The 12,793-nt window shown below is 31.5% G+C and overlaps 1 protein-coding gene across 1 annotated transcript in view; it reads right to left on the bottom strand.

Annotated features, from left to right (window-relative positions):
• LOC143226847 (uncharacterized) overlaps positions 1-12,793 on the bottom strand; it is a 25,845-nt gene extending 13,052 nt beyond the window's left edge. The window contains exon 1 of the mRNA XM_076458339.1: positions 12,132-12,793. Within this exon, the coding sequence (XP_076314454.1) occupies positions 12,132-12,251 (120 nt within the window). The 5' untranslated portion in view covers positions 12,252-12,793. The remainder of the gene's footprint in view (positions 1-12,131) is intronic.

Genomic DNA, 12,793 nt, shown 5'->3' with positions numbered 1-12,793 from the left:
GTCATTGGAAATGAATCTGACATAAGTAAGCTTTTCTAATAATGCTGCTCGATTCATCAACTTGAATGGAAATTTAGAATTCTTCATACTTTTGGAAGCACGATTCTCAATATTGTATGACATATCAACTATTCTGCGAATTGAATTATCAGACAAAGGAATTTTCATAACTTCTCGCTCAGCATCTTCACCAAACAAAGTTTTTACAATCGAGCAGCTGGCAGGCAGAATAAATTTTTCTGCTATTGTATGTAGCTTCATCTGTTAAGCAATCAATTCAGCCACATGGTTAGATACAATCTGCATCTTATCTGAGACTGACATTCGTTTTTCAAAATATGATCCTTGGAATTTCTGCTGTTCCAAAAGTATTTCAAAATATTAAACATCCTTGTTTGCCAGATTTCCATGTTTTGATAACAGTTATAAAGAAGATGAGTACTAGGATCTCATTGATGTTTTGTTGGCTCTTGTCAAAGAACATATTTGTATTAATTGTGGGCTTACAAGTGAAATGTTAACTGTTTTTTGGATTGGATAGTATGGAAATAACATCACTGTATTTGTTTAGTTTCTGTGGTATTATCATATTTTATGCTTTGTAAGATGCACTTTTTCTTTAAAAAATACCTTGAAAAATCTCCATGCATCTTCCAAAACAAAAATGACGGGTTAAGACAAGAGGTTAGCTCAGGGTCTACTCACAATGGCCTCTCATACAGATCGCAATCTCATCACTTAGCAATTTCAAGAATTTTTAATAACATAAAACATTCAATTTAACTAATATTATTGATATACTGTGAAGAATATGATGTATTTGACTGTATTTACTTGGTAGGTTGAAAAAAGTTAAGGTTATATCAAGGTGTTGGTTGCTGACTCAAAATTTATTTTTCTTAGAATTGTCTTTCCAAAATTAGAGTGTGTCTTCCACAATGTAGCGTTTTACAAGGTGTAAAATATGGTATTTATAGTGAAGGGCACAAAGGAATTTATTGATTTCTTTGTGATATTTTAAGGGTTATTTGTCCATATGATACAGGATCAATTTCAAGTGTATAGATCCATGTTTGGTTTGTCTTTTGTAACTTTTACTTTGGAACTATAGTGTGAAAGTTTTAATGTTTTAAAATACCAAAACATTTAAAAATTATTAACATTAAGTTTGTCTCAAAATGAATGTTGAGAACAGTACATATTTCTGTAAAATAAAACTGTGTAAGTGACCAGTGTTTGTTGTCTTTGTGGTTCTACATGTTCTGTGGAGGTACTGTTGTCATGTATTACCACAGATATGGTTATCCTGAACACTACCAGTTGATTGATCACAAATATACAGTTTAACATGTTGGAGTCAGTAATGAAACAGTTTATAGTTACAGGAATGATACCTGAACTTGGTAACTAATATATAGATAAATATGTTAGTTTAGTCTAAATATTGATGTTTATAAATATTTATTTACCTCTACATAGAACAGAAACAATAAACTGTTGATGTTAATTAACATGTTACAATAAACAAATCAATAAAGGATTTCATGATAATCAACCACTTTAAATTAAAGTCATCTCAAACATGTAATGCAGAAAGTTGCTGGATAAAAGTGAAACTGGTTGGTGTTAACCTATACTATCATATTTCTACAGATGATTTTAGACTTAATATGCTAAAAATATCTCTTCAGCATTGTACATCACCACCAGTTTGTTGTCGGTACTATTCTTATCTAGGTAGAAATGTTTTTATCAAGCGTTAAACTTAGTTTTAACTTTAAGACTTTCACCATGACTAGGATGTATACATATCATCTTGGTCATTCATAACTGCTGTTCATGATGTGTGTAAGTAAAATAAGCTGGAAAGTTTTTATTGTCATCTCACCTAATGTTGATATGTGGTTTCCTTCAATGTTTTCCACTCAACCCTTCTGTACCCAACAAGATACCCAAATGGAATGTATGTCAAATGCATGCCAATCACACCTGCATCACTATAGCAGCTAGTAGTAACCTTAATTATTATGTAAATATACTTGATATAGTTGACTCATTTTAGAAGATACTGAAAGTGAGTCATGCTCAAGTAGTAACCTTAATTACAATATAAATATTCATGATGTACTTAACTCAGTTTAGTTACTGAGATATTAGAAAATAGTGAAAGTGAATCCTGTTCAAATGTGTGACAATGAAGAGGCAGTGAAACGAGAGGATATCAGCTCTTTATCTATTGATGATAGTCAAGATGATGAATCTGGACCAACCAGAGGAAGGTGAAAACAATGTTAACAACAGGAAATGTTTGTGTAAAATGTAGTGTGAAGTAATGTGATTGGACTGATGTTTAGATATTAATATACAAATATTGATATTTATATATTAATATTTATATATTGATAGTTAGATATTGATATTTATATATTGATAGTTATATATTAATATTTATATATTGATAGTTAGATATTGATATTTATATATTGATAGTTATATATTAATATTTATATATTGATAGTTAGATATTGATAGATATTAATATTTATATATTGATAGATATTAATATTTATATATTGATAGATATTAATATTTATATATTGATAGATATTAATATTTATATATTGATAGATATCAATATTTATATATTGATAGTTAGATATTGATATTTATATATTGATAGTTAGATATTGATATTTATATATTGATAGTTAGATATTGATATTTATATATTGATAGTTAGATATTGATATTTATATATTGATAGTTAGATATTGATATTTATATATTGATAGTTAGATATTGATATTTATATATTGATAGTTAGATATTAATATTTATATATTGATAGTTAGATATTAATATTTATATATTGATAGTTAGATATCGATGTTTATATATTGATAGTTAGATATTGATATTTATATATTGATAGTTAGATATTAATATTTATATATTGATAGTTAGATATTGATATTTATATATTGATAGTTAGATATTAATATTTATATATTGATAGTTAGATATTAATATTTATATATTAATAGTTAGATATTAATATTTATATATTGATAGTTAGATATTAATATTTATATGTTGATATTAAAATATTGCTAGTTAGATATTGATAGTTAGATATTAATATTTATATATTGATAGTTAGATATTAATATTTATATATTGATATTTATATATTGATAGATATTAATATTTGTATATTGATAGTTAGATATTAATATTTATATATTGATAGTTAGATATTTATCAATATTTATATATTGATAGTTAGATATTGATATTTATATATTGATAATTAGATATTAATATTTATATATTGATATTTACATATTGATAGTTAGATATTGATAGCTGTAGTTAGATATTAATATTCAGATATTAATATTTATATATTGATAGTTAGATATTGATAGCTGTAGTTAGATATTAATATTCAGATATTAATATTTATATATTGATAGTTAGATATTGATATTTTTGTTGATTATATTAGAACATTGTAATGTATTTACAGATTAAGTAAAGTACTATATTATATATCTATTATTAACTAATTTGTTGCATCATTTAAATATCTATTTTAGATATAAAGACCAGTATGAACACCTGTTATGGAAGTCACGTTCCTGGTTATCATGTTATAAAAGAAGAAGGTCACATTACAAAAGACATAAAATCACCAAACAACAGTATTAGTGGAGAAACAAAGCTAGATGTAAATAACCTAACAACATGTAATATGTATCAAAGTTATGATAAAATACACAGATGTGGAAAAACATTTGATAAACTGAATCAACAAAAGAGGATACACTCTGGAAAGAAACCTTTGAGCAATTTGCGGAAAACGGTTTGATAGAAATAGTCATTTAATAGTACATTAAAGAACATACACTGGGGAGAAACATTACAATTGTACAATGTGTGGAAAACAGTTTGGTGCAAATAGTATTTTAAAAGCACATAAAAGAATACGAATAGTTTGGAACAATCCGTGAGTTAAAAAGACATCAAAGAATACACCTTGGAGTGAAATTTATTGTTGTACAGTGTTTGAAAATGATTTGGAACAAATGATGATTTTAAAAAAACATCACAGGATACACTCTGGGAAAAAACCATACAGTTGTACAGTGTGTGGAAAACATTTTAGAACAAATAAAGAATTAGAAAAACATCAAAGAATACATCCTGGGGAAAAAACTTGTATTTGTACAGCTTGTGGGAAACAGTATGTAACAAATAGTATATTAAAAACTCATGAAAGAGGGCACATGAGAGAAACTATGTAGTTTTAGAGATTGTGGGAAACAGTATGTGACAAATAGTATATTAAAAACTCATGAAAGAGGGCACATGAGAGAAACTATGTAGTTTTACAGATTGTGGGAAACAGTATGTGACAAATAGTATATTAAAAACTCATGAAAGAGGGCACATGAGAGAAACTATGTAGTTTTAGAGATTGTGGGAAACAGTGTGTGACAAATAGTATATTAAAAACTCATGAAAAAGGGCACATGAGAGAAACTATGTAGTTTTACAGATTGTGGGAAACAGTATGTGACAAATAGTATATTAAAAACTCATGAAAGAGGGCACATGAAAGAAACTATGTAGTTTTAGAGATTGTGGGAAACAGTGTGTGACAAATAGTATATTAAAAACTCATGAAAGAGGGCACATGAGAGAAACTATGTAGTTTTACAGATTGTGGGAAACAGTATGTGACAAATAGTATATTAAAAACTCATGATAGAGGGCACATGAGAAACTATGTAGTTTTATAGATTGTGGGAAACAGTGTGTGACAAATAGTATATTAAAAACTCATGAAAGAGGGCACATGAGAGAAACTATGTAGTTTTAGAGATTGTGGGAAACAGTATGTGACAAATAGTATATTAAAACTTATGAAAGAGGGCACATGAGAGAAACATGTAGTTTTACAGATGTGGGAAACAGTGTGTGACAAATAGTATATTAAAACTCATGAAAGAGGGCACATGAGAGAAACTATGTAGTTTACAGATTGTGGGAAACAGTATGTGACAAATAGTATATTAAAAACTCATGAAAGAGGGCACATGAGAGAAACTATGTAGTTTTAGAGATTGTGGGAAACAGTGTGTGACAAATAGTATATTAAAAACTCATGAAAGAGGGCACATGAGAGAAACTATGTAGTTTTACAGATTGTGGGAAACAGTATGTGACAAATAGTATATTAAAAACTCATGAAAGAGGGCACATGAGAGAAACTATATAGTTTTAGAGATTGTGGGAAACAGTATGTGATAAATAGTATATTAAAAACTTATGAAAGAGGGCACATGAGAGAAACTATGTAGTTTTACAGATTGTGGGAAACAGTATGTGACAAATAGTATATTAAAAACTTATGAAAGAGGGCACATGAGAGAAACTATGTAGTTTTACAGCTTGTGGGAAACTATGTAACAAATAGTATATTAAAAACTCATGAAAGAGGGCACATGAGAGAAACTATGTAGTTTTACAGATTGTGGGAAACAGTATGTAACAAATAGTATATTAAAAACTCATGAAAGAGGGCACATGAGAGAAACTATGTAGTTTTACAGATTGTGGGAAACAGTATGTAACAAATAGTATATTAAAAACTCATGAAAGAGGGCACATGAGAGAAACTATGTAGTTTTACAGATTGTGGGAAACAGTATGTAACAAATAGTATATTAAAAACTCATGAAAGAGGGCACATGAGAGAAACTATGTAGTTTTACAGATTGTGGAAATCAATTTTTCACAGATGGGGAGTTAAGAATGCATTAATGAACACACACTGGTGTGTTATACAGTGTGTGGAAATACTTTCATAGATATAGTACCTTATAAACACATTAAAGAATACACTGGTGTGTTATACAGTGTGTGGAAATACTTTCCTAGATATGGTACCTTATAAACACATTAAAGAATACACTGGGGAGAAAATTGATTTTTATGAAAGTTCCCCTTAATTTCTCAGCAGTAAGTCTGGGGGCTTATAACAGTGAGAAATTGGTTTTGATCCTAATGATTTCTTCAGCACAGACAGACAAATGTGTAGCTTTGTAATACACCATGTAATATTTTAAATACAACAAGGGACCATTTGGGCTGTCCTATCCACTAAATTAAACTAAACCTTCAAAAATTGAAATATCTCAAAGCCATTCATTAAATTTTATCAACTTGCCCTTAACTCCCTTGGAATAATAACAGCTGTCACATTGATAGTTAGTTATTAATATTTATATATTGATAGTTAGATATTGATAGCTGTAGTTAGATATTAATATCTAACTCCCTTGGAATAATAACAGCTGTCACATCTGAAGGCAAACTATTTCAAAGTCCAACTACCCCTCAATCCCTTTAAACGTATTAGCAACAAAAAAATTTATCATAAAATTGATGGTATGTAGGGATGAAAAAAATACAAAATATATTCAGGATGTGAAGAAAAACTGCATTACTACTTTCAAATATGGTGCTGACAAGAGAAGAGTAACCATGTATGCTTCTGTCAGAAAAAAGAGAATAAGGACAACCTGTTACATTTATCAAAACAAGGTAGTGTGATATTTCTATCATTAAACAATGCACAACTAATGTTCAGCTCAAGTTGCCACATGAATCAACACTGCCATTAGTGATTGGAACACGTAACAAACATTAAGAAGTGCCAAAGAACCACAACATACCTGTAAGTGAAAGTTATGTCAGAGAGAAAAAATGAAAGTCATACAAGATACCAAGTGCAGGAGTGAAAATCAGTCAAGCATCTAATGGGCAAGTTGCCTCTGTATGTGTGTAAAGTTTCCAATTGCAAGAATAGGGGTTGACATTTCATATTACATGGGAAAGCTTAAAGCCATCTCTACAAAGACACCCATCTTTGATTTAGTCATTGACAATGTACCATGCAATAGAAGTTTGAAGGAACAAGGTAAAAAGAAGACTGATGAAGCACCTACAGTAGCCAGTAGAGTTACAGAGATAAAAAGCAAGCAGGACATCAAGTCTCTAAAGGTGACATTCCAAATCTGAATTGAGGGTCCAGTATGACCAAATGGTTAGGGCCGTCGATGTTCAATGAGAAGGTCACGAGTTCAAATCCTCACCCTACCAAACGTGCTTGCCCTTTCAGTCATTGAGGCATTATACTGTGATGGTCAGTCCTCCTATTTGTTGGTAAAAGAGTAGTGATAAGGTAAGGTAAGTAGTGGGTGGTAAGGACTAGCTGCCTTCCCTCTAGTCTTTCACTGCTAAATTAGGAACATCTAGTGAGATAGCCCTCATGTTGCTTTGTGCAAAATTCAAAACTCAAATAAGCTATGAAAGTTAAAGGAAGCACCAAAGAAAGACCCTTCAATGTGAAAACTATGAAAGAGTGCCTAGGAAAATCTTGAGCACGAGGCAAAGGCAAAAGGAACCTTTAGAATAAAGGACCAGAATGGAGTGCTGTATTGGATTTATCAGAGTAGTTCTACAGATTATGCAGATCATGTGACATGCACCAAAGGACAGTGTCCAGTGTGAAAGTGGCTGAAGTGTCTCTTATAAAAGTCATTTCATAGAGCTGCTACTGTCTCAATAAGCCCATAGCAGCTCATGTATCTGGCATGTAGACAATAATCAACTATGCCACATTACCCAGAAGATGTAGCACCGCCATAAATGTAGACAGAGACAGTAGCAGAAGCAGTCCTGGAAGTGTTTTGCAGAATAGATTTTCCAAAGGATGTCTTGAGAGAGAGAGAAGGACCCTAGTTACCTCACAACAAGATGTCATCACTACTGGACAGCTCTTTGTCACCCTGCAAAGCCCTGGATTTACGTAATGAACTTTGTGAGTCAAAAAAATCTTAGAGAACATGTATCAAAAGACACCATGTACAGGTACCTGTAAGAGGTGTGTATACTGAAGATGTATCAAAAGGAACCATATGACTCTGACAGGTACATGTAATGGTTGTGTATACTGAAAATGTGCTAAAAGGAACCACGTGACTGGTACAGGTACCTGTAAGGGGTGTGTATACTGAAGATGTACCAAAAGGAACCACGTGATTGGTACAGGTACCTGTAAGAAATGTTTGCTTACTAAGACATTCTACAAATGAGTAAAGGATTATCATCTTTTTTGACATAAAAATAATACAAGGCATGATACAGATTGAAATAGATGTATAGAAAAAGAGTCATGAGTGAGTAACACCAGTTCGTGTAAGACCTCAGAAATTGACAGGAAAAGTAGTGTCAACAAGTTTGAGAGAGTTTGTATGTGATTCAAGGTAATCAGAAGTATTTCCATAACAAGAAGGCCAAGGAGTGACATTTTAAGTTTTGACAGAACATCTCAGTTCTTCTACCTTCAGACAACAAACTTACCTGCAATAGAAAAGATGTTGTAAATTGTAAATAGAATAGACTACAAGGTAAAAGTGAAAAAGAAGACCAAGATTTATCATGCCAATTTCTTAAATCCCTACAAAATGTCCTATGTTATGATATCCAGCAATAAGTCAAGGCAATAGTAGAAGCTGAAGTCATTGAACCTTTGAATTCAACTTTCTGTTCACCAGTGATAATCATGAAGAAGAGGGTTAGCTCAAGCTGCTTCTGTATAGATTACCACAATCTGTACCTTGTAAAAAGTTTACTTAGAATTTATAAGAAACCCAAAAGCTATCATGAGGAACTAAATGAGGCCAAGTTCTTCACCCGTAATGATCTCAGTAAAGGTTATTGGCATATTCTAATGGAGACAGAATATAAAAAGACAGCTTTTGTGACACCAGCTGAATACTATCAGTTTAAGAAAATATTGTTTGGGTAAGTCAACTCAGCAGTTACATTCAACTACATGATGAGGGAGATGTTTAAAAACTACCATGTTCATGCATTACATGGGCAACATCCTGATCTGCATAACTACATGATAAGACCAGTAAAAAACTCAGCTGTTTGGGTTAATGAGGGAGGCAAGACTAGCTGGACTTTGTTGGAAATTAAGATGGGTAGACGACAAATAGTCATGAAAGAGGAGAAGCTAACCTTATTACATGATGAACCAGGTCCAGTGAATAAGAAACAAGCCAGTTCCTTACTGGGGCTAGCAGGATACTATAAGTAGCTCATTCCAAAATACACTGTACCACTGAACAACCTAACTAAGAAAGGGAATTCAACAAGGTGAAGTGAAAACAACCATAGCAGAAGTAACTCCAAAACTTGAAAAACAAGTCAGTTAATTAGACAAACCTTAAATTGGCAGAGTTTAAAAAACTGTTCATTATTAAGACTGATGCATCCCGTATTGGAATTGGAGCAGTACTTTTGCAAATATATAAACATCTATTGTTTTCTATAATGTACAACAATAAAAAGCTGTTGAGCAGTGAGAACTATTCTATGATTGATGAAGAGTGTCTGCCAATCATATTTGTCCTTGAAAATTACAGAAATGTCAATAGAGAAAATAGTTCATCATTGAAATGGCTATCAGTCCCTTCCTTTCATACATCTAGAGGTGCAAAACCTGCAGAGAGAGGATCATGAGGTGTGTCCTTTATTTCCAGAACTACTAGTTCCCCATTTAGGCCATAAATGGGACTGCAAATGTGGGTGCAGATTGTATGAGTAGGCTTTGAGTATTAACTGAGAATAGTGTTTGTATATAGTCAAGATATTACTGTAAATGGAGTTTGTTTCATATTCACAACTGTTTAAATTTAATGTGAACATTATGATTTAGGTAGTTTATATGGAAAATGTATTTTTTGGTAAATTAGATGTTGTATGTTGCTTTTGTTATCATTGGTGATTGTTCACAATAGTGAAATCATTTTGGTAGGACTTTCTGAGTTCTTGTTCATTTAATTAAGTATTGTACCAGAATATATAGTGATGCGCAGTACGTATTAGACCTCTGACAGAGTATAAAAACATGTCAAATAATCATTATTTAATCCTTGTTCTAATTTAAATTATCTCAAACTTAGCCATAAACAGCATATAGTAGCACAATTTAAAAGTGAAATTATAACAGAATGTATTATAATAACAGGGTACAGAAGAATAATTCGTCGTTTCAGTTGTATTCTAAAGTAACTGAACTACCTTGTTTGGACTTTGACAAAAAGAGACAATTACTTAAAACTATTGGTACGCTTGTGGTAACCAACACTGAATCGAATATATGTATATACATTTGATTTGTTTTTAATACATTAAAACAAACAGATCGTGATTCTATTTTTTATAGTTAAAATTTAACTAACAAGTCACACATATTATTTGCAAAGAATTCACTCGTACAAAAATTACGCCTATAAAGTAAATTGTCCTAAAATTTTAGAACGAAAACCACTTCCTTTATCTACGAGTAATATCTTTATATGAATATTAATTCATTTAGGGTTTTTCATTCAAACTTAAGCAGATTATATGGAGGAATTTTTATATTGCATAATGTATTAGCAACAAGATCACAAGTACGACTATTTTTGTAAAAACATTTAAACTTTCTGTGGTGTATCCGAATATTTGATAAGAAAGGCAATAACAAAGGCCTTTACTTAACATACTAGCTTCATTCGTTTAAAAAAAAAAAACGATGTGTTTATAGCATTATTTAGAAAAATATTACTTGCATTCAAGACGTTTGTATTAGTTCTTCCAAAAACTGGTAAATTATGGCTATGTTTTGATTTTAGAAAGGTGAATGGTGCAATAATCAAAGACCTCTCTCCATTACACAATATCCAGAAGAGGGCAAATAGGTTAGGTCAGTAGTTTCCAAGTTTCACTGTGTCGGTATTTGGGTATTGATGTTAAATACCCAGGAGGGTCAGGTACATTTGACCTCTTCCTCCCTTCCGAACGATTATAGCGTCTGTATTTAGGTTTGTTTGTTTTTTTTTTTTTAAGCTTGGGGCCAGAGTAAAAGTATAACATCATACTCAGGCCCATTTCAGGGCACAGTCCATGCATGGACGAACAAGAAGTTTTGTTTTTTTTTCTTTTATTATTTCTCTTGTTTTTTTTCTTCATTTTTTATTTTTTTTGTATTTTCATATATATATATATATTTTTTTTTGTATTTTTCTCCATAGAGAGAATGCTACTACTACTTCTAGTAACACACACACAAACAAAAAGTAATAATAATAATTATTATATTATATTATTCAATACTTGAATAATAATTCAATAAGAGAAAAAAAAGTAATAATGATTAAAAATAATAATAATAATAATAAAAGAAACAAGGACTAAGTGTCTAGTGCATAGTGGCCAGCTTGTGTTACATTTTTTAAATATATGTTAAAAGGGGAGAGGTATTTAGGACTATTTACATCATGTACGTGATATCTGTCGAGATCACACATTAAGTCATTTTTATGCCAATTCTTATTGAAATATTTTAGAGAATTATGCAAGATTCTTTCAGATATTGTATCTGTGTTTGCATACTTGTGCATGAATGTGGTTGAGGTGCTACGTGGTACTTTATATGCTGAAGTTAGTACTGAATTTTGTATACGTTGAAGTTTCTGTACATGTGTGGGTGCTATGTTAATCCAGGCAGGTGATGCATATTCTATTGTTGGTCTAATGTACGTTTTGTAGATTTTAAGTATGTTGTCTGGTGATGTTCCTTGGATTTTACCTGAAAGACTTCTTGCATAGTTTGCTCTTTTCCAGATTCGTATCAGTATATTTTTAATATGTGGTAACCACGTTAATTTTGAATCATAGGTAAGACCTAGAAATTTAGCAGAAGTAGCAGTCAGTAAAAGTGATCCATTCATATAGAGTTTTGGTGGATCTTTTTTCAGCTTATTCAGTCTGCTGAATAATATGACTTGGGTTTTTGGAATATTGAATTTAATTCTATATTTCTGGTACTATTCTTCGATGTTATTTAGGACTGGTTGTAGGTTCGTTGCTGCTATTGACGGAGTGGGAGCACTTTTTCAGACTGCTAGATCATCAGCAAACTGTGATGCAAAACCTAAATTTAGGTCTGACAGAGGCATATTACTCACGTACATGATAAATAATATAGGGCTAACAACCCCTACCTGCGAGACTCCTGCTTCGGGTGAAAAGGACCCTGAGTGGGCCCCATTCATATCTACTTTGCACATTCGGTTATTCAGAGAGTTGGGCAGCCAACGAATAATTTCCTGGGGTAAAGCCATTTCCTAACCTACGTCGTAATCCATTATGCCACACTGTGTCAAACGCTTTCTCAATATCGAGAAAGCAAGCTACAGTGCATTTATTTTTGTTGAAGCTGTCGGTAATTGATTCTGCAAGTCGAATCAGGTGGTCTGTAGTTTGGCGGTTTTTCGAAATCCGTTTTGAATTTCTGGTAATTTTGAATTTTCTTCTAAGTAAACTGACAGACGATTACTAATTATCATCTCTAATACTTTGCCAATACAACTGGTTAAGCTAATCGGGCGGTAGTTGTTTGGTTTATTCGCTGGCTTTCCTTCTTTCTGGAACATTAATATTATTGCTTCCTTCCAAGAAACGGGGATATATCCTGCTGATAGTGAGAGATTAAATAACGCTGTTAGGTGTTCATATAATCTCTGAGTGCCTTGTTTTAGGAGGATAGCTTGAATACCATCTTCTCCAGGGGCTTTGTTTTTTGTGTTGTTAATAGCAGTTACGACTTCTGTTACAGTGATATGTTTTATCAGTTGATGAGTGCTCCAGTCTTTTGATTTTTCTT

This window comes from Tachypleus tridentatus, chromosome 9 (genome assembly GCF_004210375.1).
Source record: "Tachypleus tridentatus isolate NWPU-2018 chromosome 9, ASM421037v1, whole genome shotgun sequence".
NCBI classification, from domain to species: domain Eukaryota; kingdom Metazoa; phylum Arthropoda; class Merostomata; order Xiphosura; family Limulidae; genus Tachypleus; species Tachypleus tridentatus.
The sequence above is the reverse complement of the archived record's forward strand: the minus strand, read 5'-3'. Positions and strand labels throughout refer to the sequence as shown.